The following is a 27,479-nucleotide window of genomic DNA, read 5'->3' on the forward strand; positions in this document are numbered from 1 at the left end:
TTGAAAATCAAAGATTTGGGTGAAACTTTTGCTCTCTGAACAGGAACGAAGCAAAGCTGCCACCAAAACCCAGGACTGTTTGAGACATACAAACAGAGAATACAGTACATATTGCTAAATCTCTTTAGTGCTCATCACTGTCTAATGTATTTAAGTGTCTGTAATTTAAAATACATTACCATAAGACAACAAATTCCCAATCTTTATAATAAGAAATTTAACATTAACTACATCACAGCCCATATCTTTGACAAATTCTTTAAAACTTTTACTAGCACTACAGACAAGCAAATTGCATGCTTCGTTGCCTTGCGTTTATTCAAGTATGTCATTGTGTTATGATTAGATGTATCACTGTATGAATGACATTATTTGTATACAGTGAAGAAGACACAGTGGAATATGTGTGCCTAAATCGGCCTGGTTTATGTTTGAAGCACTACATGAAATATGTCCAGAAAACACTTCAACATGATCGCTCTTTACAGAATCCAATAATCTATATCCAATAATATAGTTTGCAATACCAGTCACTTTTTTCATTTTAAAGACTTTATTTTTTCTAGTTGATGTACATTGGAAATCCTTCTGTTATTTTCATAGCCTTTTGTTGTTCCAAACAACTGTTTCACTGTATTCCAAATTTTTTGTTTTTTGATTAACTAATCATTTCAATCACTGCACCTTCTTTAAAATCTCACTACAGCCTACCTGTCAATGACTCACATACATATGAATGGGAATTTAATGAGATGCGAAGATCATAGACTTAGATCAAAAAATTTCACTCAGTATGTCCAGGGCAAAAAGATGACAATTTTGGGGGGTTTTCCACCACCTCTTTCTTTTCTTTTCTTTTTTTTTTTACATTTTTCTGTGCAGCTATAGGGGGAAAGTCAGGAGCACTTTGACAGAATTCTAAAGCAGCAGAAAGAACAGATGTCTTGGGATGATTAATGTGCCTCTCCTCCTCTCCTCTGAAGAGCAGTGCGTCTGTGCCTCTTGCACCCTCCTCTCCAGAGTTACTGTGCAGAGTCGCTCCCGGAGTCAGGGCCACCCTCCAGCTCTGCGTCTCGCAGCCCATCTCACTCTTAACCGAGGGATGATGGGACGGTGAGCTGCAATGAGGAGACACGATAATGTGCCATCTGAAAACCCAGCGCTCGTGAAACGTCGAGGGCAGGATGGCTCACTGCAGACAGGGTTTTAGGCGAAGGGCCTCTGAGAGATGAAGCGATTCTGTGAAGATAATGAGCAATATTGAATATTGCAATTCTATTTTCTCATAGTAGGCTGTGTTTTGACAGAGTGTGGATGCCTTTGTAGTGGTCTTGAGATAGATACACTTGGTGATCAATGGGCTTTGGTCGGTAAAGGAGGAGTTTGGAGGGCAGGTTTGTATGCTCAGGGGATTACACCTAAATCCCATAGATAGAGGAGGGCAGAAAGATGAACAGAAGCCAAGTGTGACTGTTTCTAGTGGTGAGGTTTGTTACAGCTGAAAACACTCGCATAGAGCAATCCTGCCCCCTTCTGCAACATGTTGGATGTGCAGTTTTCCCTCACAAGCAGACTAAACAAAGGCTGCATCTTCATATGCATACTTCTGTACTATAAAAACAGAATCTGAAAACGGTACATCTGAAATGACAGTATAAATAAAACAGTGCGTGAAAATTACTCAGTTGACCTACAGTACAACTTCTGACGAAATTACGAAGTGCGCATCCAGTGGTCGCTTTTCTATCTCATGTGGCAATGGAAGAGGATTTGTGAATGGCAGCTACAAAATTAATGTTGGAAGGTCACATGAGAATGACAACATTATGAATATATATTATGAATATATAGTATGTCCGCATTACATTTATACTACACACGTTCATGCTACATACAACATACCTTTTATAAGTAGTAAGCAATTTTGAACACATCCAAAGTGTTTTTGGCCAATGTTTTTTTTTTATTATTTTTTTTTTATTCACACCAGTTTGTTTCTACCCTGCTGAAAAAAAGAAAAGAAAAAAAGGGGGGAAAACAGCTAAAACCAGCCTAAACTGGTTGGATGGTTTTAGCTGGCCATCCAGCCTGGACATCTGCTTGTCAGCAGGCTAGTTTTAGCTGGGGTTTGGCCACTTCCTTAGCATACGTGTGGATTATTGTGCAATAACCACCAAAGAGGAGAGGAAGAGGAAACAACAAATATGATCTACAAATCTAGAAAGTTTCTTGTGTAAAGACCCAGTTTTATTTTACACATTGTAAAATTAATAATATATCTAAAATATTATTTGAAAAATATTTAGTTTCTATTATGTTCATTACATTATTACGTTGTATCCTACTCATTATAGTGTTTTTTCTTTCTTTCTTTCTATTCATTTACTTATTTTACTTTATTCATTTATTCATTCGTTTTTCTCTAAACTTTTCCTTAGACCCCCTAGCCCTCTCTTGTGTCCCCTGGGGTCCTTGGAATCCTGTTTGATAACATTGCCCTAGACAACCACTTATTAAATTGTAACGATTTGACCATGGTAGAAAGCTGGTATTAAATATTAATGCTTAAATTTTGTATTACATAGAAATGCAATAGCAAGTGCTCTTAAACATGACTTCAGACATCTCTGGATATTAAAAGTTAAAGTTCTCCCAGCCCAGTCCTCATAATCCTCCATTTATTCTCCCAAAACACTTGGTTTTCATCAACAGATGTTATGGCAGGTCAACAAAATTGAACAGAAGGGTCTGAAACTTAGATCATGAATCACACTTACAGATAATATGAGTCTATTCAGGAAGGAATTACATTGAAGAAGCTCTACAAGTGTGTGTGTGTGTGTGTGTGTGTGTGTGTGTCCGCACCACAGACCTCAGTGTCACGTCAGGAGCAGACTCACACGTCTCAATAGCCATAGTCCCCACTCATACCATCATAAACAGCTTCTTCCCCTCCTCTCTGTGGCAGAAATGGGCCTGAGGCAACGAGCCCAGAAAGCTGATGATGAAGCAGGCTGCCAGACTTGAGTGTCCCCCGCCAAAGCATTTCAGGAGGCAGTAGTAATTGATCGGCCAGGAGAAGAGCACGAGTGAAGAGATGATGTCTGAGAGACTGCCAGCCTTAGTGTCTAATGGGCCTCATCTCTCCTCACACGTGCAGGCTCATTTTTCTTCACCACTTCTCTATCTATCTAAACCACATTTAAGGGGGAATCTACGTTTATATCCTTCTTTTCTTTCAAATCGACACTGGAAAGTGGACACGAAAGTGATAATGAATTATTACTTTTAAAATATTTAAAATATAAATAAATTGATAATGTAATAAATGTAAAAATATCTTTTCATTTAAAATGATTAAGTATTGCTATAAATTATGTTCACACTATGACTGAACAACAAAAAGCAGTGTTATTCTTGTATCATTGAGAAACTATTATAGTTTTAATTAATATTTTGAAGCCGTTTTTAATTTCATGTTTTCTGTTTTAATTTTTGTTTCATTTTTAGTATTTTTTACATACATCTTATTTATTTTATTTTAGTTCAGCTTAAAACTAAATGAAAATGTTTTAAAACAAACTTAATTAAAAATGTTCATATATATTTTATTTTAATTCAGTTAATGTTTTATTTATTTAATTTTTTTTTTTTTTTTTTAATGGTTTTTGTTTTAGTTTCATAACCCTGATATAGAGAGTGATAATATTTTGGCTGTTTTTTTGTTTGTTTTTTTACAGTAAAAAAATCTGTATATCAGGACAACAAAGTTCGTGTACCTTGCTAGAAGGACGGCACTACATATCTCTATAGAATCTAAAGAATTGGTTATCAGTCCAACGGATATTCGAAGTTACCTGGCAAATGAATCTCAGAGCCATTGCAATCTCCAAAACAGCTGAGCCTGATGAAATGTATTCCATGTGGCTTTTAAATGTATAAGTTTGCAGAAGGACACTCAATGTCAGTGTACCGTATGACGCTGAAATACAACTGAAGGTCAGTCCAATTATCTGTAATGGAGCCCCTCCTTTGCGAGATGCCCACCCCACCAAAATATTAACAGGCTCTTGCATGAATATGAATTACAGTGAGGGTGGGGTGGACGGGGTGATCCTGTCCAGCTCCTATCAGCGAGCACACCAGCATCCCAATGTCAAGTCGACGGGAGAGGACACTGCCTTCATTAAGGTATAGGGTGCATTTGGTGGACGATGGGGGTGCATTTACATGAGAAACGAGGGAGGAGGGAAGCATTCACATCCCAATCACTCATTCACTTATCTCATTCAGACAGAGTCAGATGGAGCTCTGATGACACCAGGGTCATGATTAGAATGCATTAAGCATTCAATTAGAAAAATCGGAAACAAAGATGAGCGTGAACTATGCTCTTAGATGTTAGTTTTTCTGTATTCCCGGCAGTGATTTTACTGATTGTCCCATTCGAGCACCCATCAGGGGGCTAATGCAACAGAAATGACAAGGCAAATGATATTCGATGAATGAGGGAATTTTATGATTTCACTCACTTAAGGTTCATTCATGCAGCATATGCTCGATTATGAAATGATATTTCAGATGGTAGCAGTAGCAGCAGTTGTAACTGTGTATATTGTTGGGGAGACTATTATTTGCTGTCTGCAAATATTGTAGCCCAACATTTGTATGCAAAACTTGAACAGGTAAGAGTGGCTGAGTTGTGCAGCAATACTGCCCCTGGAGGTGACTCATGGTCAGTACAGGACACAGTGTCAGAGGAGGGCTTGAATAGTAAGTGGTTTTGGAATGCATTGATTAATGGTATCGCGTGTGGAAGTTTTATTAAAAAGGATGGAGGTGTTTGATCATCTGTTATCCAGAAATAATAAAACATACTGTTGAAATGTATTCCATGTAGATTTGAAAGGTATAAGACCATTAAAGAATAGTCATATATATATATATATAAATTAATAACATTAGCCATTTATAAATATATATTTTTTAATTGTTTTTAAATATTGTTGTTATACTATCACTCCACTCTCTACTATCACAAGGTCATTTGTCAAGTGATGTAACATACTGTACCACTGGATTATAGGTTAAAATAGCTGGGAAAACTGTAAATGCATTGCAAGCGCATGAACAGAAAATATCCAGAATTTTAAAAAAAATTAAATAAAAATTGCCATTTCTGTCAAATCTGTCAAAAGGGTGCCTTTGTGCCCATTATGCACGTGTACAAAATTACTATAAAAATTAAAAGTTGACTTATACTACTGTATGTGCATTTATACAACACAAACACTATTTAATTTTTATTATTATTATTATTTGTAATATATATATATATATATATATATATATGTCTTTCGTTTGGCCTCTTTGCTGTATTGGTAAAGCATTTTGTTTGGAATAAATTGAAATAAAAGCTATTTGTCTTTATTCTATCTATAGAATGTAGTGCTCAAATTTTATTAAAATATTTTTATTTATATATACAAATTTAAAAATTAATCAAATTAATTTGATAACTCAGTTTAATATTTAAATAATAATAATTTTAATTTTATATTTTATATAATTTTAAAGTTTTAATTTATTAAAAACTTGTTCACTACCACGGTGAAATGATGAACAAATGTCATAAATAATTGTTTAAAACTTAATAACATATACTTTAAGGTGAGAGTTCCTGGGCCTGTAGAAGCTGATTTTTTTCTTTCTCTCCATTTCGCTTAGTTTTATTTAGGAATTAAAAATAATAATTGTGAAGAAGACCCAAGGCTCTTAAACGAATCATTCGTGTTGAGTAATACGGGTCTTTCTCCAACATGGCAACCCAGACAAACGGAACTGAACCGCCCAATCAAATCTTCGGAAGCATGTGACGTAACATGTCCAATAAACTGTCACTAATCCCCCGGTTATTGTAGCGGGAAACTTTATGATAAACCGTATCAATCCCAAAACAATGTGAACATTAAATGATTTACTGCATATTCATTTTCCAACTCCTGTATGGGTGAGTCTTTTGCTTCCTGCTTTTCCATCATAGGTTGAACGTTTTGCTCGGTTGCCATAACAAACGAGCTAGCGAGCTAATAATGAAACCTAGAATCACACACAACATTATAAGTTAAACATTTTCACTTTGTTTGTTTATAATGCAGCGCGACCATAATTTTCTGTCTCTCTTCCAGACGCTTTCTCGTTTTGGTTGTGTATTAAAAGTGATTTAACTTTGTTTATTTGTTTGTATGCAGTTATTCTTATAATAACACTTGTATATATAAAACGTAGCACTAATTCTAATATTTTTGTCTCGCAGTGTTTCAGTGAATTATGGCTCATAGACTGACTAAAGAGGAGCTGGATCAGCAGTTTGAGCAGTTCTTGAGAGAGGTACAATCTTTTGTTAACTTGACAATTTTCTGTTTATCTACGTTTGTATATGTACTGGCATATGATATGTAAAACCTTTGGAAAGTTTATGCTTGTTATATGACACGTGTATTTTGCAAATTATTTTATAATTCTTCGATATGCAGTGTATTAATTGAAAGACAACATGCATTACATAATTGTTGAGCACAGTATTCCAGGTAAATTTGATGCTGTTGTGTATTTCTGTTTTTTTCCAGTCTGTCTCAGATGACTCTGTTGATTTGGGCACCAGGCACCCTAGTGTTCTTGACAGCTTGGGACAAGCACCTGTCAGGCCAGTAAAGAAAGCTTCAGTGTCTGTGCCGTGGTGGCAGGATGATGATGACAGTGAAGAGGTACCAGGTGAGAGTCAAAAATGAGCTTGGCTAAAATCTCCAGCCAAAGCTTTAGCGTAATCTTTGACCTGGGTTTAAAACCCAAAGGTTTACGGTTCAGACCTTGAGAGTTTCTGAGATCCACTGAGATCTCCTTTGAGCAAGACACTTTATCTCAAATTGTTTTGTAATAAGTGTATTGTGTACATTTTGAATAGGAATGTGTATCTGTCTAATAATTATCTTGGGGGTTTAAGCAACAAATATTATAGTTTAGACATTTGTCCACATTTGTCCACTTGAGGGCAGCAAGCACAAAGCAGTAGACAATATACACATGTGGTCAGAATTGTTGGTACCCTTGCAGGGCTCTAGACTCATTCTTCCCACTGGTCGCTCTTTTGCAAATATAACTTTCTCAGTTGGTCGCACGAGCACATAATTTGGTCGCAATTTATTATTATTATTTTTTTTAATTTTGCTACAACATTTGATTAATCAATGCATGCTGATGGACTTTTATCATAGTTTATAGTTATATGTTAACGAAAGTGTTCAACATTCAACCCTTTTTCATCAGTGTTATTTGTGATTAACATTTTGTGAACAGGAATTCTTCTTTTCATGCGCTTTCACTTTCAAATTTGCGATCTTGGTGTCACGTTTTACAAGAAAAGGTAATTGTCTGTTTTGCTTATATCTATACACCTTTCACTTTTTAAGACTAAAACAATAGATGGATTCATTGTTATTCGTAATTAAAAAGCACAACAACAATAAAACAGTAGGCTACAATGATAAACTAGCTTGCATAACCTTTATTAATAAAAACAAATAAGATGAGGCATGGCATAGGACACATCGCATGCTGTATTAGGCTACCGACTAATAAATTACAGAATGCTTAGCAAACACTGAGGAATCAAATAAATAATGATAAAAAAAATTAAGGAAAAGCCTCCATACCGTAACGTGAGGTAAACAGCAAGATAACAAGCTTTTCAAAACGAAAACAAAAAGAAAAGTAAAACTAAACTGGCTGTCGCTGACAGGACTTGGACAGCATGTTTTATTTCTACAAGAATACCAACATGTTCACCTTCTCTGGTTTAAGAAGCGGTCTTTCATTTTAGTTTGAAAACCAAATCCTCCATTGCGCTCCGTCCCCTGCCTTATATGATCAAAGAAATAAATTTTTGATCTATTATTCAAAAAATTCACAAAAATCTAACCTTTCATTGGAGAATAAGAATTTAAAATGGGGGGAAATATCATTATGAAATAAATGTTTTTCTCTAATACATGTTGGACACAATTAACGGTACCCTTTTATTCAATACTTTTTGAAACCTCCATTTGCCAAAATAGTCTAGGTTAGAGAACACCTGACAAGAGATCAGAGATCAGATCAGATTCTTCATCCAGAATCACTCCAGACCCTTTAGATTCCCAGCTCTATGACGGTGCTTCTTCTCTTCAGTTCACCCCACTCATTGTCTACAGGGTTCAGGTCAGAGGACTGGAATGACCATAGCAGAAGCTTGGTTTTGTGCCCAGTGACCCATTTTTGTGTTGTTTTTAAGGTTTGCTTATAATGTCCCATTATAAGATTTCTAACAGAGTCAGTTACTTATTGATTTTTTATCTGTTGGTATTTGATAGAATCAGTGATGCCATGTGTCTAAACAAGATGTCCAGGACCTCCAGCAGAAATATAGGCCCACAACATTAAAAATACAGCAGTATATTTCATTGTACACATGGGGTACTTTTTATTCCTGTGTTCACCAAACCCATCTTGAGTGTTTGCTGCTAAAAAGCTAAATTTTTAGTTTCATCTGACCTAGGGCTGGGCGATATGAGCAAAAATTCATATCTCGGTATTTTTTGGCTGATGTGCGGTATACAGTGTATATCTCTGTATTTTGTATTTGGATTAAACAAATAAAGTGAATGTAAGCATGAAGGCATATATTATGTGCAAAAAGGGTTAAGATCACATTACATTCTAACATTGTAACATTGCAATCTAAAAACAAAAATAATGCTTTTAAAGCAGAAGTTAAATTTACTAAACTAAAATTGAAAATAATAAAAAAGCACAGACTAATTGAGTAAAAAGGCTATTTTGATTACCCCATTACACTTTACAGTTAGCTTTCTAACATTTACAGATGGAGAATATACCTGTGAAATGTAAGTTATGCGTTAAGGAAAACAGCACGTCTCTGTCAGCGGCACACGCAGCCTTTCTGTCAGAGCCGCTTTAAACTGAAACTATAAACTATAGGCTACTATATCGTACGATTTTTTTTTTAAAGCCCTTCATATAAAGCCTAATACATGTAGAACAAATTGTATTATGCACTTTCTCTGCAGCAGTTCAGTCTGTGTCCTCCCTAGATATTTTTTTCAGATGCGCTCGTATCAAACTACTTATATCGATATTAACGGTATTGCTTCATACCGTATCGCTTATAAAGAATATATCGATACATCGTACAAACTCGATATACCGCCCAGCCCTAATCTGACCATAGAAGCCAGTCCCATTTGAAGTTCCAGTCGTGTCTGATAACTGAATATGCTGGAGTTTGTTTTTGGATGAGCTATGGAGAATGTTTCTTGAAACCCTTCCAAACAACATGTGGTGATGTAGGTGCTGTTTGACCATTTTTTTTAAAGGTTTTCTGACCCCGAGACTCAACTATTTTCTGTAATTCTCCAGCTGTGGTCCTTGGAGAGTCTTTAGCCACTCAAACTCTCCTTCTCACCATGCATTAGGACGATGCAGACCAGTGGTTCTCAACCTTTTTTTATGGTCCAAGTGCAAGTCTCACGGGCTGCACGCATGTCATTTACATATTAAGTCATCAATAAACCAACCAGATTTATAATATTATTTATAGCCTAAATATTATGATATCTAAACGATTACATTTATTGAAATAAATAAATAATTCTACTCACCATTAATAAAAACCTGATGCTGTCGGGAGCTGACCAATTTTGTGAAATTCTGCTCGAAAGGAGTAACAGCACAATGAAGTTGCAATTGTAAGTTGCAGTCTGTAAGACACGCACGGAAGCGTGACTTGACACGCGACATTGCAGAAAGTTTGCGTTTACAAATGTAGCCTATGTTGATCCAAATATGGAAAGCATTTTTTAATTCAATAATCTGAGGTTCTCTCCAGAGATGTTTTGCCACATTTCTGTAATTAAGTATGATTGCTGTGTAGTAGCCTATGGGTGTTTCTTTTTGCCTGAACATCTTCAAGTGAGTGGCGGGGCAAACCGAAAGTTGATGCCGAAAGTCCAGCACTCTCTTCACTGCTGATGCTGCGACTATTCTTGTTTGAATGTGTTCCTTCGCTGGCATTTTCAACATTTCGTTTTCTCCCTTAACAAATTTGTCCATTCTGATGCTCAATTTTACAGAACTAATGGCTGCTGATGACTATTTGAATTTAATTCTGCCAAAGTGCGCGCTTGTAAGTGTTCGTTAAATGTACGTACGTAGGTCTGCTCATGTCTGAAAATAATATATGAAAAACAAAATTATTTTACATAACAAAAACATTAGCTTATATTTGTTTAGTACATTTTTAGATTAATGTAAAAACTAAAATGAATTGTAAAACTGAAAGTTATTTTTTAATTATGTTCAGCACATAGACTGTAACATTCAGCATGGTGGGCCGCATTTGGATTCGTGACAGGCCGCGGGTTGAGAACCGCTGATATAGACACACGTCCTCTTCCAGGCAGATTCATAACATTTTATGTTGATTGGAAATTCTTAATTATTGCCCTGATTGTGGAAATGGGAATTTTCACTGCTCTAACTCTTTTCTTAAAGCCACTTCACTAATTTGTGAAGCTCAATTATCTTTTGCTGCACATCAGAAATATATTCTTTAGTTTTTCTCATTGTGATGGGTGATTAATTTGGAATTTGGCCTTTGTTTTGTTTTCCCTCCTATTTATATTTCTGTGAAACAGAAAGCCGTGGCTGGATAATTTCATGTTTATAATCACGCTGGAGTGCTCAAAATTGTGAATATGAATGGGAATATATTTCAGATATATTTTACTCATAAGCATTTCTAGGGGTACCATTAATTGTGTCCAACATGTATTTGAGAAAAACATTTATTTCATAATGAGATTTCTCCCCATTTTAAATTCTTATTTTACAATGGAAGCTTTTTTTTTAAATAAAAGATCAAAAGGATTAACAATGCACATTTATTTTCACAGCCTTCTTTGATCATATTTACCATGGGTACCAAAAATTCTGACCATGTGTGTAAATAATGCAAAATCAAATGAAGATGCTGATGTGTCATCAGGGATCCCTAAAACGCAAACTGTGAATTGCACTGCCTTTGTTTCTAAATGACTTGCATGTAGCTCGATTGATTCATTTTTAGTCGTTTGTTCAGCAAATAGTTTTTCTGACTAGAATAAATTGAATAGAATAGTTGACTGTTGTTGTTTTATGTTGTTGGCTTACACATTATAACTCAAAATTCTAGATAAGAACTGATACATGTGTTTTTTTTTTATATGATTAGACCTGAGTTAGTCTTATAGGCAGGCTAATTACTTCTGCGATGGAAGAGTTGCCATTTTCTCGTTATGTTACACGCTCTTAATAAGCTTGTTTTGTGTTTGGGGATTTTGGTTTCCCAGTGCCTTTGCACTTGCTTGCATGTAAATTGACTTTGCAGTTAGTCATTTAGCAGATGCTTTTAACTAAATTGTCTTACAAATGAGGAACATAAAGCAATTTATCATAGGTGCTAATATCAACACCTAACACAAAATATTGTGGGAAAGTCTATTGGATGTCACTCACAAGTGCATTTATATCTAAGCAACAGTAAAGAAGTGTTTCTAATTTCTCTCAATGCATTTTGTGTTGGAGTTCTAAATATTGTCTGCATGACTGTTTAGAAGTTTGGGGTCATTAAGTTTATTTCTTTGTTGAAAGAAATGGATATTTATATTCAGCAAGGATGCATTATATTGATCAAAAAGATAGTAAGGACATGTATAATGTTAAATAAATTCTGTTCTTTAGACTTTTTTTATTCATTAGGAAATTCTGAAAAGTATCACAGTTTCCACAAAGATTTTATAAGGCACATATTCTTTTAACATTAATAATAATAATAATAATAATAAGTAGAAAAAATATTAGTTGAGCACCAAATCAGCATATTAGAATGATTCGAAGCATCATGTGACACTGAAGACCGGAGTAACGGCTGCTGAAAATTCAGCTTTGCCATCAAAGGAATAAACTACATTTTAAAATATATTAAAATATCAAGCATTTATTTTAAATTATAATAATAATGATAATATTTCACCGTATGGCTGTTTTTACTTTACTTTATTTTTGATTAAATAAATTCAGCTCTGCTGAGCATAAGAGTTCTTTCATATATTTAAAAACATGAAAAATATTACCAACCCTGAACTTTTGAACTGTAATGTATATCTGTGATATATTTGCTTCTTTAAAAGAAAAGAGCTTCATAGTGAGAACTAAGAGACATTTTTATTGTACATTTATAAAGTCTAGTTTTCTATTCAACAAGTGTGTTGTACACACAATGTTCTTTCTCAGCAGTAAACAAGTTTTGTGTCTGATAAATAGCAATATTTCCAAGAATGAACGTTTTGTTCACTCTTCCTTAACCTCTGAAGTGTTGTTCACAGAGATGTATCATTTGCTGCTATTACTGTTCAGCGTTTCAATAGATGAAAAAGTCTGCCCCACAGGGAGCACTTATTATGTAATTTGGCCAATTTTGCATTTTATCCATCAAGCTGTAGTAATTCTTTCTTTCTTTGTATTTGACATAATCGTCTTGTCTGCGCAGTCTCTCTTTTTCATTCTGCTTTTCTCTTTGTCCATCCCTTTTGCAGAAAAAGCCACTAAACGCCGTTTTGCTAAAATTAAAAAGTCCCAAGCTGTGGACCCTCAGGTGGAATCCAGACACAGAGAAAGCCCTCCTCTGGGTATATCTTATTCATTAGTCAATGATGTACTTTAAAGGTGAAGTGTGTAATTTTGTGCCACGCAACATAATTGCAAAAAATATTGTTTTCAAACAGGTTTCCTTAAAGCATTGTAACATTGAAAACTACACACTTCACCCTTTTACCATAGTATTACTTGGATATTCCTTAGACCTTTAATAGATGTCAACGTGTGTCCTGTATTTTCTATTTAGGTTTCACACTTGAAAACTAATTTAGAGTAACTGGTTAAAGCTTCAAGTGTCATTTTGTTTTTTACTGATCATTGTACAATTTTATACCCTCATTTGGTAGCGTCTACCTGTTTTACGAACTTCTTTCATGTTGTTTTTCTTCCTTTGTTCATTCCCCTTGTAAACAGTAGTCCCTATTAAACCCACCCCTAAACCTCGTAGCAAAGCACTTGATAGGGTGAGCCAGTTGTCCAATCAGAGGGCATCCCACAACACCAGTCCTGAACATGATGCAGTAACTGAGAAGATGCTATCACCTGACCATAGTTACTCTTTAGAGGAGCAGAGGGTGTCCGAGGAAGACTCTCGCTGCTTACCAAGTCCAGCGCCTGATAACCCCTCCAGTACATCAGGACACAAGAGTCCCATTCACTCTGGTTCTGATGAGTTGTCTGTGGAAAGCAATGCTAGTGATTCAGTCGAGAGAGAAGACGGTATCAGTAGATTGTTATTTTGTGGGAGTTTACTTACCATTATTGGATGTATTGCTTCATACGTTTACCTTAATAGATAATTATATGCAGTACAGACCAGAGCTGTTGTTTTGGTTATATGTAATTGCAGTTGGAGTGTTTGCAGCACCAGTTTTTGCTGTAAACAAATCCTTGGAATAGTGCCTGTTTGAAGAACATGTAGTGCCAGTTAGTCATTTCTCTGATGTCTAGTTAATTGAATATGTGCTGCTCAGAATAATAATGTTCCACACAGAGGGCCAATATATCAAACAGTGAATTTACTCATAAGAATTTTATTTTAATTCTTTGAAAGAAGTCTGATAAACTATATAGGCATTCTTTTGTATGTTCTGACATTTTGAAATTCTCAGAAATGCAGAATTGCTTCAGTTTAGGCTAGTGAAATAAAAAGTCTATTCTGAATAGTTTGATTTATTTGAAGGGAAAAGAACAAAAAATAACATTTACAGTATGTTGTACTTTTTTAAAAATGGCCTCAGTAATATTTATGTTTTCTTGACTTGTAGGGATGTCATCAACAGGAAAGTCCTTCCTGAAGTCTCTGAGGAAGACTCCGTCCATTAAGGAGGTGGATGAAGAACAGCCGAAGGAGCTATTCTTGGAGGATGAAGGGAATAGAGACCAAGTCATCTTTAGCAGAGACAGTCTTGAGCCTGAAGGTTAGTCTCTTTAACCTTTTTATAATATTTATCTTCACCCTCTTTGTTTGACTTGTAATTGCTTCTTTACAGATTCTGTGATGGTGTCTGGTATGGTATCAGGTGCAAGTGTTCTAGGGCTGGATACATTGGATGTGGATGAAAATACCAGGTTTTTATCCAACCTGAAGAAAGAGTCCTCTTCTTCCATTGACTATCCCAGACTGAATCAAGAACAGGAGCCATTCACCCCCACCAGCCCACAAAGGTGCACCAAGAAATGAAAAAAGCTTTATGTGCCTTAAAGCATAATGAATTCCAAAGGATGCTTTCTGTGAAGGAGTATTTGCATATGTCCCTTCTTTAAATTTAGTTTCACCATGTTCCTTTCAGAAGAGAAGAAACGGATTCAACAAACGAAGAAGGACAGAGAAATAATAAAGACTCTGCTGGTAAGAGCAAAGCGGAGAGCATTTGAAAGGGATGTGTTTTGTTGTTATTGCTTTCTGAAGCAATAAAACACTTGTATATTGCTTCTCTGTCAGCGTCGCCTGCATATAGTGAAGATTTTGAGGAAGAGGTCAGCGAGAAATGTGACGAGGTGCCTCAAGAGAAGGTGAATATACATTTTTAAGGCACTTTAAGCCTATGAAATGAGCCCTGCCTTAAAAACTGGTGAATTCAGTAGTGAGTTATCTAGAGATGCACGGATACAAATGCAGGTGTAATTTTGCATCATATGCTGGCTGAGAAATACTGAGTTAATATTAAACAATATTTTAAAGAGTGCTGGACAAATAATCAAAGTAGAAACAAAAGATTTTGCTAATATTTCACAAAAGTTAATATATTTTTTTAACACATTTACACTAAAATGCCAATACTATAATAATCCATCTCTAAATTAATATTAAATTCTTAAAATGACTAAAGGTAATTACGCTAGTCATATTGGTGGCATATTGGTCAGTCACCTTCTCATGGGGGGCTGCTGGGGGCTTTTATAGAATTATGGATGACATTTATTTATTTATTTATATATGAGCAATATTAGGGAGAAAACAAAAAGAGTATTAGCTGAAAATCCTAAAAAGGATTATAGCACATTCTAATTTGCATTTCATGTCCGTAGGTCTCAGTAATAAAAAATTCAAACTTGTTTGCTATTTTGATTTTTTTTTTTTTTCCCATACCTTATACTACATTTGCAGTATGTGTCAGAATATATAATACATAAAATATAATGTAATATTATGCCCCCTAATTTTAACCATTTCCTGCTATTCTTTTTTTCAGAAACCTGAAAGACAAGGGATGCTGGCCAAAGGTAAACAGCAATTTACAATTTATAGTGTGTAATGTTATGAATGGTCAGATCAGGAGGTGAAAAGCTGTTCTTACTGTTCTTATGTCCCAGTGTCACTGCATGACTCTCTCAATTCCACGGACGGAGCATTACCTCCTGCAGTTCCCAGTTTGGCTCCCGGGAAAGAAAACTGGCCAGACATCAAACAAACAGAGACGTCGGCATTGGAACCTGCAGGTTTGAGAACGTGTTTCTTTGCTTCAAGCTTGTATTGTTGAAGTAAACTTCCAACAAGTGATTTAGCACATTCTCTCCTCCATATCTAAGTTAAATCGTATGGTCAGAGTGGAGGGAGTGAGATGGAGGCGCTGCAGGAGGCGTACAGGCAGATCAGCAGCTCAGCAGGGGAGTATGAGGACAAACGAGCCGAGGGCAGCAGGACTCCCCTCTCTCTCTCTACACTTCAGCCTGCCTCCACTGTGGAGTCAGGTCAGACTCAGCACCTAGCTAATTGTTGCCAGTCACCGAGTGCATGTCTTCGCTTTAAACCTTTTGATTTGCTGCTTTTACACCGCAAATGCTTCCAGTTATGCTTGAAACCGAAGGACGTGAGGTTTTTAGCATTGGCTTTGTTTGCGGCATGAGTCCCACTAGCTGACTCTAAACAACTGGATTTTGTTGAGGATGTCATAATGACTATTTTTCCTGGAATCTCGAGGTCTGTCACCCTGATCGAATATGAATGGAGGGGGTGGGGGACTAAACTACTGCCTCTGGCATTTCTTTCTAATTCCTTCTCACATGTTTTTCAGTGCCTTGTTTTGGCAGCAAATCCATGTAAACCTTGTCAAAGCAAGAACAGAAATTTTGTTCTTTTTTTAAATATTTAGCATGAAAAGAGCAATAAGTTATTGCATTATTAAGATCAGCCCCTTTAGAAGCACCATTTCTTGAAGAAAACTTATAAATTTAAAAGCACATTATACTTTTATTCAGAAAGGATGCATTTAAAGGGATAGTTCGTCCAAAATTCATCTGCCATTAATTACTCACCCTAATGTCGTTCCAATCCTGTAAGACCTTCATTCATCTTCAGAATGCAAATTAAGATATTTTTGATGAATTCTGAGAGCTCTCGGACCCTCCCATAGACAGCAAGGATCCTAACACAATCAAGGCTCAGAAATGTAGCAAGGACATCATTAAAATAATCCATGTTACATCAGTGGTTCAACTGTACGAGAATACTTTTTGTACGCAAAGAAAACAAAAATAACGACTTTATTCAACGATCTGTCTCCTCTGCGTCACCCTATAGTTCTATTTTTGAGAGTATCACATACTTAAACAACATATACTGTTCTGTGTCAGCAGCACCGTATGCGTATATGTTGTTTACACTTTGATCTGAATGTAAACAACCTATCCGCATACATACGTTGTTTATGTATGTGATGCTCTCCAAGGTCCAGAGAGAGACAGCCATGCACACCAAATCCCTATGACTCTAAATAAAGCTTACCACTGAAAATTGCCTAGGTGAAACTTTTGTCACCAGGGTCTTGTTTATGTACCACAGATTTACCCACTGCTGAGGAATTGATGCGTCCGATTGGACCAGACTCTGGATTCACCCGTGGCTTCTCTCTCCAGCCCATAATGTGAGTTCACTTGTTACCTTCACACACTATGAGTCATGTGTTCTCATTTCAGCAGCTTTAGAGGTTTTTGTCTCACAGTGAGGCTGTGCCTCGAGGCAGCAAGAATCATAGTCCATTAAGGATGTCTTCAGACGGGAGCCCTTTCAGTTCTGCTAATGAGGGCTGTGGAGGGGGTAATGCAGCTGGTCTTACAGGAGAGGAACATCCAGCCTCCCTTCAGTACACTCAGAGGAGCATCGCTGAGGAGATCAAACGGCTGATGCATGAACAGGACAGCTCCTCTGTGGAACAACCTCCTGTCAAACCCAAGAAGCGCCAGGTTAAAGGCTTCGCTATTATGAGTCATTTGCCTCATGAATTTCCTCTGTAAATTAGATCCTGTAATTTCTGGGGTTTTGGTAAATGAAAATAGAAACTAGAAGATAGCACGGACTCTGCAAAGTAAATGAGGTATAATTTTAGTGGGTAACTACTTGGCTTCTTTATTCACATCAAATGTGATAATGACATTCATGAAGATTATAATGGAATATTAACTTCTCTCTCTCAGGTTCCTGCCAGAAACAATGCGTTTGCATCAGCTTACTCTAGAAAAACTCCTGTTCCATCAGCGAGGGCCAAAAAACCTGAGAGCAGGCCATTATCCAGAGCACCTGCACCCAGCAGAACCAGCCAAGCTGCTGAACCTCCATCTCCTCTAACACAGAGGAAAACTCAGAACCAGCCCCCTAAAAAGACTCAAAACCTCAGCCAAACACAAACAGTCAAAGGTACCTTGGTTAACTTCATCAAAACTGTCATATTCAACCTCAAAATGAAATCACACACAAAAAAAAAATGCATAAAGAAAATGACTTTTATTATTTTCGTTATTGTTTATTTTGGTAAATTTTCATTGCTTTCATTAAATTGTAATATTTTTATGACAGCTGACATGACTTAAATGCTCATTAAGTATTCTTAAACACTTTAATTTAATGCAAACATATATAATTATTTACTAGGGCTGTCAGTCAGTTAGCAGTTTTAATTACATTAAATTTAGATGTATTAATCAATTCAATTATAGTAAATCACAAATATAGATGTTCACCAAAATAAAGAAGATAATTATTCCGTTAATTAGTAATTATGTTACAGTAATGAGAATTTAGGGGGAAAATAATCTTAATTGTTATAAAAAATAATGTCACAATGGAAAAAACAATCTAAAATATATTTAGTTTTTCTTATCATTTTTGGCATAAAAGATGCCTGCTAAATTCACAGCCATATTTGCTTGCTTGGTAATAAATGGTCATCTTGAGTTTTTTTTGCATCTCTTACAGGTTTAGACACAAGTTTAGGACTAAGCAATGAACTGGTTGCATCTGTGCAGTCCTTTGCTACATTCCTACAGCATCAGGTTGAATCCAGCAGTCTACGGGATAACATCCCTCCTCGAGCAGACAGGATCACACCTGAAGCAGTGACAGGAGTGAGTAAACTGGGACTGAATCAGAGCATTGGATCAAATCCTCAAGCTCATTAACTTCCTGTTCTGTTTGTCTGTTAGCACCAGGTGATGCAAGAGAAGATAGATGGTGGTTCGACCTTTCAGCAGGAGCGCTCATCACTGGAGCGCTTCCGTCTCCAGCTCGCACAAAAAGAGAGAGATCTCCATCTGAGGGAAGAACAATTACGGGAGCAGCACAAGCAAGAGCTTGTAGCCCTCAGACAGGAGAACTATGTGTTACAGAGCAAGGTGAGCCCCCATATAACTGTAAAACTCTACATCGCCGGTGGGTAATTTTGTGTGGTCAAATTTTGTACAAACCTCAGAGAACTGTCTGCTTTACCACTTTATAATTGCTGCTGACAGAGGACTTAAAAACCACTCAAGTTCATCTATTTTCCTGGCCTATTTATTCAGCCTTAAAGCACATATAAGCTTGTATCTTGTTAAAAAAATCAATAGAAAACCTTCAGCTGTCTGGTAGCTCTCCTTAATGTGAATGTGGGGAAAATTGTATGTTTGCTACAATAAGTGTGTTTGGTAAAATTAGCAGTCTATACTTGCAGGTGAATGCTTTGGTAAAGTAATCATAACGTCTATAGCAAACATATTTCTGTGGCTACTCTGCCCATGGAGATTTTTACTTGTATGCTGTTTAATGCTGTTAGCGATGACGAATTGTGCTTTTAGCACAAATGCATTAGGTAAGGTTTATTCTAGGCATTTGTTTGAATACCCTCAAAGACTTATTAAACAGAAAAAATTTTTTTTAATAAAAGCCATGCTGTGCTCAGTATTTTGTAGTGTTTTTTGTTGCACTAGCAAATAATGATCCTCAACAAAATTCAACCTTGGATTCAATAGGAAATGAGGACATGGGACATAGGGGCATGCAGCATTTTATTTACCCTTCTGGTGAAGTATAAATAGTGATTATCGACAACAGATCTAAGGAAGAATAATTCATTAATGATTTTAAATGCCCTTTCTGATGCAGTAGTGTTATGTAAATGCTCCATACTTAACATGTCTTGGGAGGTTTTCTGAATATGATCTGAGAGCACAACAAGCTCTGTTCACTTTTCATTTACATACAGTAGTCAACATTTGAAGTGGATCGAAAAAATTCATCAAAGTTGTCCTAAGACAAGAACAGGTATTTTTATAATTTAAGACAACTTTGATGAAAGGTTTTGATCCACTTCAAATGTTGACTACTATAGTCCTAAATGTTTTTGCCAGGTTACCAGCTTCAAAGGAGGTGATGAAATTGTTTCCCCCAGATTTAGAATAAAGAGAATATGAATTTTTCCAACTTTCTTCCTTTGTGTGAAAAAATAAAACCCTTACATTTTTACTGACATGAGCAAAAAATACAGTTAAAACATTAATCACAATTATTTTCATGACAGTTACCTGCCATAGTGAAATCACTGTGATTAAACAGCCATATTTACCTGTAACTAAATGTTTACTTTTTTCAGCACAAAAAGCAGTTGTTTTATCGAAACATATAATGATTCAAATTATTTGTTGTTGCTGTTTTGTAACCAGTTCATTTACATGGACCTGTCTAAACGAAGCAGCTTAATGAATTGGACTTACCAAAGCTATTTAAGATTGACTGAGAGGAGAACAGCACATCTCTGCCCACTCTGTTGAAAGGCTTATGCAAATGTTACAGCAATGTAGCAATGTCACAAAAAAAAAGCATTAAATGGAAAAGCTACTGTATTAAAAAAAAAAAAAAATTATGCTATTGAAAACTGTTTAAGTTACTAGTGACAAGTCAAAGTGACGTGACATGTGGCCAAGTATGGTGACCCATACTCAGAATTTGTGCTCTACATTTAACCCATCCAAAGTGCACACACACAGCAGTGAACACACACATACCCGGAGCATCATTGTTTTGTTACTACACCTAAAAACTTTGCCACAAATCTGAGCAAACCATCCTCATTTATCCAAGTTAGGTTCTGAACTGTTAAATGCTAATTCCATAGCTACACCGTGCCGAGGAGGCCAGTAACAAACGAAAATGGAGTTTTGGTGAAGCTTCGGGCCCTGTGACTGAAGAGAAACTCAAGCTGATAGAGAAAGAGATGAAGGAACAGGAGACTCTGATTCAGGGTTACCATCAGGTAAGTCTCTCTCTCTCTCTCTCTCTCTCTCTCTGTCTCTGATCATTTTCTGGCATATATTAGAATGAGGCATGCTGAAACATGGCTCTTATGACATGCATTCATTATATATAGGTTTCATTTTCTTATCCCTATCCCTAGATGTTTTCTTTTGGTGAGGTCTAACAAATGTCAGTGAATGATACAACACATAACTCAGTAGTCTCTTATTTTTTTAGATCATTTTACAGCATAATGAGGCATGTAATTAAACGCAGTTCTTTTAAAATGACACACTTACCACAATTACCAGAATTTTGAATAACGATGATAATTACTTCTCACATTTTCTGTAATTACAGAAGAACTCATGGCCTTTCCAGAAACCAATTCCAATTAATTTTTTGATCTGGAACTATATTCAGTGTAATACATGCACTGAATATATTTGCATTTTGGTCATTAGTATTCATATGCTACAAATAGGTTCAGAGAAAAACATGTCTGAAACTTCTTTCTGATGATTTTAACTATAAAGGAGAATGAGAAGCTTTATCTGCAAATGAAAGCGCTCCAAGGTCAAAGCAAACAAAACGAGGAGGCTTTGTTCATGGAGAACCAGAGACTTCTCACTGAGCTTGCCCTCACCAGGTCAGTGCTTTAAAAGTGTGTTGGTAGAGTGATCTAATACATATCACAGCAGGCTGTTACTATTCATGCTGTTCTTTGCAATAGCTCATATAAAAGTGATACATATTCATTCCCCAGGGACCGATTGAACATGAACAGCATTCAAAGAACCGTTGGAGGGAGACCCTTTGCTAACCAAAGCTTCAACATTGCAGAGTTGACAAGTCAGGTACAAGCTGCACAGGTAATTGATCTGCAGTACATAATGTCAAGAGCTTTTCCAAAACCTAGTAAGCTGCCTACCTAGATAGCACTTCAGGTGCATTCCTAATACAAAAGTCTTTGCATGTAGAAAAAGGAGGAGCGACTGCAAGATGAGATCCACAGGCTAAAACAGGAGAAACAAGCCCTGCATGTAGACCTGGAGATGATGAGGAAAGAGCGGGACCTTGCCAGACTTCAGGCTGACTGTACATCAGGTAAGAGCTTCAGATGTGGAAGCGTTATGGCAGCAGTCTATTTTCAGAAATGTAATTGTTATCTTGATGGCAACAAACATCTGGATGTATTTGGCAGGTGATAAAGGTTTCGAGCTAAAGATGCTCCAGGAAAAACATCGAGAGGAAGTCACAGAGCTGAAGAAGAGACTGCAGTGGTATGCCGAGAACCAGGAGCTACTAGACAAAGATGCGGCCAGACTCCGAGCCGCCACCGCTGAGACTCAAAGGCTCACTGAGCAGGTGGAAAAGCTAAAAATGGAGGTCAGCAAGAGGGCCAATGAGCAACAAAGAAAGGCAAAAGAGAGAGCGGGTGAAGCTAAAAGAATCCAGGACCTGGAACAACAGGTCAGACACAGACTCTCCACGTACTTTTGTTGTCTCATTCTGCAGGTACAGCTCATTCAGGGCACGTTCTTCTTAGTGCTCTGTTTGCTGAGAGGTGGAATTATCCAACCGTGTCTGTGAGTAACAGACCATCTGTCTGGATAGTCGGTTTTCCAAGCACTTTCTGTTTACCACCTCCTCTTCGTGTTAAACTCCTTTCTTTAACTGATGTGCACCTGAATGACTAAATTAATAACTTTCAATTTAATTGGCTTTATGGTTAGTGTACTCTCTCTATTCTCTTTAAGTTGTGTTGCTCAGGTAGGTTTCGAGTCTGGCTTGCAGCATTTCCCAAAACTTTAAATTTTCCTGCCAAATCTATCCAGTAAATAAATAATACTAAAAATAGTCATGAATGGATTTCTATTACATTTCCTGAGTGCATTGCAATAATTAACATTAGCTGCATCAATAGAACTTCTTGCATTCTGTTCCATCTATCACTCATGTTTCCATTTCCTGTCTCAGCTCAAACAGATGGAAGAGCTCTTGAAACGCAGGCATCCAAACTCCCTGCCGGCCCTGATCTTGGCCGCTGCGTCTACCGGCACAGAAGATAATGGATTAGATGTTCGTTCCCCAACTGCCCCTCATTCCTCCCAGACTGCAGCTCTGTTGGAGAGACGTGTCCATCGATTGGAGGCGGAGCTAGAGGGCCGCGATGAAGCAGCCAAACGCAGTCTCAGAACAATGGAACAACAGTATCACAGAATCAAAGTATTTATTTCAGGTTTAGTACAAAAGGAATTTAGTTTAAAAGCATCGAACGTTCAGTCCGTACAATCTATAAAATCAAAACAAGTTTGAACTATTGGAAGTTGGTGACTCACTGTAGTGGTATTGGTAGCTCACTGACTGAAGTACAGTGTTTTCGTTCTTAATTAGTAATGGAGAAAGCAACTCAAACTACTTATCTTTTTTCCAAGCATGTTATTTACCAGAGCCTCAAAGCTGGATCATTCTATTTTCAGAAAAAAAGGTTTACAGAGGAAATTAGGTTTCTATTTAAAGTCCTTTGCACAGGGCTTTGAGGGTGCTGTCAGAACGGCATCATTTCTCTCATTTCTAAACCCTGCTGTGTGCCCACATGACTTAAATGTTAGAAATAGAAAATGCTATGAGAATGCCATGTAAGGTGTGGTGATAAACTGAATAAATATTATATATTTGCTGATAAACACACTACACTACTGTTCAAAGGTTCAGGGACATAAAAAGTTTTTATGTTTTAGAGTCTCTTATTTTTACCAAGGCTGCATTAATCAAAAAACTGTGATATTATGAAATATTATAACAGTTAAAAAGACTATTTTCTATTTGAATATATTTCAAGATGTAATTTGTTCCTTTCATGACAAAGCTGAGTTTTCAGCAGTCTTCAGTGTCTTTAAGTCTTTCGTAACAATAAAAGTATACTTTTTTTTAATTATTATTATTATTGTATTAACCCCAAACTTTTGAATGGTAGTTTAAAATAAAACTAAAACAATATTGTAAATATCATAGTTATTTTAATACACATTTTATTATTCCATAAAGAGTCAGTAAGTTTGGTTCATTATAATGAATCAGTTCAAACTGTCCATTTTAGTGAATTGTTACTTTTGAACAGTGTGTTGTTTTGGGCCAGCTCAATTAAAAGTGTCTGCATTTGATACAGTATGTGTTCTTCTCTCCATCTTCAGCTGCAGTACGAACAGCAGATCTCAGATCTGGAGCAGCGTTTGGCTGAGAAGAGCCAGAACAATCAGGTCATCTCATCAGAATTGTCTGAGTCACAAACCCAGGGGTTGAAAGCAGAGCTGGAGGAAGTGAAGAAGGCCCATCAGAAGCAAGAGAGTTCCCTCAAGGCAGAGGTGGCCTCTCTGCAAGAACAACTCCACCAGGCCCAGTCATTGACGCAAGCAGACAAGCCTGCCCGCAGCCCCTCACGCCACCAGCTCCATGCAGAGGCGGCACAAGGAACCCGCATTGAGAGACTGAACCAGGAACTGAGCTCCAAGAGCCGCACCATTCAAGAGCTGAGCCGTACTGTAGAGCGCCTGCAGAGGGAGAGGAGGACCATACTGTCAGGTCCTGGCTTCGATCGCACCACCAATGAGCCCAAGCGACATTTGGGTGCAGCCAAAGAGCCCAAAAAACCTGCCGCTGAGACTTTCCCCCCTACCCAAGATGAGAAAGACTACCATCCCGGAGCATTCTCAGGATCACATATCTCAGAGGTGCAACTGGAGAATGATAGTTTGAGGACGAGATTGGAACAGCTGGAGATACAGAGAGAACAAGAGAAATCTTCCTTGCAGGCTGCAGTCGCACATGCACAGAGTCAGCTCCTCAGGTAAAGTCTTTTGGAGTGCTTCAGTCATTTTTTTTATAAAGCTTTTATAGAACCTTTTAAGTGTTCTGAACAAAAGATGAACAATAGCTCACAGGGCCCTACTACAAGAAATCAAATTCCACAATTTTCTTCACAAAATTTGACCTTGTCAACTCCACAAGCCGAAAAAATAAAAATAAAATAAATTCCACCATCATCCCAACAGTTAATTCGGCATAAATATTCAGCACAACAAATGATGATAAATGACTTCAGTGATTTATTTTTACAAATGAACTTAAAATATAAATAAAATATAATTTTCTATACTTTACAATAAGATACAGGCAGTTGGGGGTGAGTGGCTTAAATGTCAAACTACTGTTGGATTGCAAAAAATATAATGGTTCTAAAATGAAATATGTGTGTGTGTGTGTGTGTGTGTGTGTGTGTGTGTGTGTGTGTATAGTAGTGCTGTCAAATGAATAATCGCATCCAAAATAAGTTTTTGTTTACATAACATTTGAGTGTACTGTTTATATTTATTAAGTATATACACATGCATGTTATGTTAACATAACATATGTATTAACATAAAAATGTTATGTTTATATATTAAATATGTTTATATATAATATAAATTATATGAATATAAATATATACATGTAAATATATCATGTATATATGAGTGTGTGTGTGTGTGTGTGTATATATATATATATATATATATATATATATATATATATATATATATATATATATATATATATATAAACAATATAATAACATTTATTCTATAATATACAAACTATGAAGAATTGGAATGCACTGTAGGATGTAAAGAATGAAAATTATATACAATAACATTATTATTCAGAATCAGTCATCTTTTAATCTCAATTAATGACACGCATTATGTACATTATAATAATTTCTCCTTTTTTCAGGTTTCAGGAGCAGAATGCTGAGCAGCTTGCCTCGGTCAAGGCTGAGCATCATAAAGAGATTGAACGCCTCCTGGCTTGCCATGCCCTTGAGCATTCCTCCTCCAAAGTCGCTGAACTCACCAATCAAGTGAACACACAGGAGGTCGGTCACTCCAACAGTCATATTTATATGGCTATGTGCATTTATCTGGTACTAAGTGTTGCTTTGGCCCGGTACTAGAAACATCAAGGTCATGGGTTTGTTTGCTAAGAAAAAAATATATATAATTGTAAGTCACTTTGGATAAAGGCATCATGTCATTCAAATTCTGAATTTCTCTTTTCAGATCATAGTGCAGCATTTACAAGGGCAAGTGAAGGAGCTTCAGGGAGCCAAAGATGCTCTGGTTCTGTCTAAGATTAGAGAGGAAACCCTGCAGAATCAGGTAGTCAGTGAGACTTTGACACCCAGGTTTAGTGATTCAGTTTCCATTCTTCTTTAAACACAGGATTTTTAATTTTCTCCTCATTATTCCCTGTAATGTGTATGAAAATAGCTGTCTAAGCTTCTGGAAGAGCTGAAACAGGCCAAAGAAGCTCACAGTCCTGAACTAAAACACTTCACTATCCTGGAGCAGAAGATTCAGTCCATGGAGCTCCGTTATAATCAGCGTGAGAAACAGCTTCAGCAGGTAACACTCCCACACACACCTACACACACTATACATACACTTAAGTTTAAAGGTTTGGTTCAGTATGATTTTTTTTTTTCAAAGTAATACATTTATTAAGCAAGGATCCATTAAACTGATCAAAAGTTACAGCAAAGAGATGTTCAGAAGAATTTCTATTTCTGCTAACTTTCTGCTCCTCAAAGAAACCTGAAAAAAGACAGTTTCCACAAAAACATTAAGCAACTTTCAACATTGATAATAATAAGAAATGTTTCTTGAGCAGTAAATCATCATATTAGAATGATTTCTGAAGGGCCATGTGACACTGAAGACTGGAGTGATGATGTAAAATTCAGCTTTGCCATCGCAGCAATAAATTACATTTTAAAACATTGAAATCATTCAAATTGTATATATATTTTACAATATTACTGTATTTTAGATCAAATAAATGCAGTCTTGATGAGCATAAGTGATTTCTTTGAAAAACAAATATTTTTAGTGACTCTAAACTGACCCTAAACACTCAACATGAGTGTAATACAGTATATAGTTGTTTTTAATGGATCTCAACAGCAGTCTGTTGATTGACAACCTCTGCACTATGATTGAGTGCACTGATGTCAGGTGGCATTGTGTTTCCAGGTGATTGCAGACACACGGCGGGTGGTGGAACAAGAGCAGCAGGGTGAGGTGGAGCGCTGGAAGAGACTCGCTCAAGGCAGGGCTAAAGAGCTGGAGGTCTTCAGACTGGAGCTGGACTCCATACTGGACGTGCTTCGTGAACTCCAGAGACAGGGTGTAGTCATTCCAGTCCCCGAACACACCTCCTCCACCACCCACACATACCTGCCCCTCCGATCCTGAGCTGTCTTTGCACCACTCAGAACACTCAAATTTCTCTGTCTCTGGCTAGCTGAATTCCTGTGACAGAACTAATCATTGATTTAAATCTGTTGGAATATTTATAATTATATATTGTAAAAACATTATTTAATTATTGTCAAGGAACATGCAGGGTTTGTAACATCAAATACAAACAATTTGGTGTTAGTAATTTGTAGCATAAATCCAAACGTTATTTTGTATTAAAGTTAATTATTATTTGCACATTGTGTCCTGTTTTGCTGCTCTGTTGTTTTTACAACATCCGCTTGAGCAGAATCCAGAAAAGCTGAACAAACAGCAGTAAAATTGTTGTTGATTCACCACCCACATAAGAGTTATAAAAAATGCTGAACTCAAAAGCTCAACCTAAAAGCACGTTTGCACAACAAATACTGAAGACATAATGATTTATTACCCGCCTTAGT

General features: G+C 36.6%; 1 protein-coding gene across 3 annotated transcripts; it reads left to right on the plus strand.

Moving 5' to 3' along the window:
- The first annotated feature begins 5,872 nt into the window (after positions 1–5,872).
- cep162 (centrosomal protein 162) lies at positions 5,873–27,276 on the plus strand. Of its 3 annotated transcripts, none has more exons than XM_058747779.1 (26): positions 5,873–6,010; positions 6,317–6,390; positions 6,630–6,774; positions 14,019–14,171; positions 14,244–14,418; positions 14,544–14,602; positions 14,696–14,766; positions 15,447–15,477; positions 15,568–15,693; positions 15,784–15,945; positions 17,036–17,117; positions 17,196–17,436; positions 17,668–17,887; positions 18,446–18,594; positions 18,673–18,861; positions 20,619–20,756; positions 21,274–21,386; positions 21,504–21,609; positions 21,718–21,844; positions 21,942–22,210; positions 22,718–22,966; positions 23,935–24,587; positions 25,514–25,655; positions 25,840–25,938; positions 26,050–26,184; positions 26,812–27,276. In XM_058747779.1, the coding sequence occupies exons 2-26, from the start codon at positions 6,331–6,333 to the stop codon at positions 27,031–27,033; spliced, it is 4,116 nt and encodes a 1,371-aa protein (XP_058603762.1). In that variant the 5' UTR covers positions 5,873–6,010; positions 6,317–6,330; the 3' UTR covers positions 27,034–27,276. The 3 variants fall into 3 exon arrangements, with proteins under 3 accessions (XP_058603762.1, XP_058603764.1, XP_058603763.1); XM_058747781.1 differs by having other exon boundaries at positions 21,942–22,105; XM_058747780.1 differs by having other exon boundaries at positions 14,034–14,171.
- Positions 27,277–27,479: the final 203 nt, after the last annotated feature.

Source organism: Onychostoma macrolepis, chromosome 16, assembly GCF_012432095.1.
Source record: "Onychostoma macrolepis isolate SWU-2019 chromosome 16, ASM1243209v1, whole genome shotgun sequence".
In the NCBI taxonomy this organism is placed as follows: Eukaryota; Metazoa; Chordata; class Actinopteri; order Cypriniformes; family Cyprinidae; genus Onychostoma; species Onychostoma macrolepis.

Coding starts and splice junctions, on each gene's coding strand:
- cep162 (XM_058747779.1), top strand. CDS start 6,331: ATGGCTCATAGACTGACTAAAGAGGAGCTGGATCAGCAGTTTGAGCAG. Junction 14,767..15,446: donor ACGAGGTGCCTCAAGAGAAG/GTGAATATACAT, acceptor TCTTTTTTTCAG/AAACCTGAAAGACAAGGGAT. Junction 25,656..25,839: donor ATCAAGTGAACACACAGGAG/GTCGGTCACTCC, acceptor TTCTCTTTTCAG/ATCATAGTGCAGCATTTACA.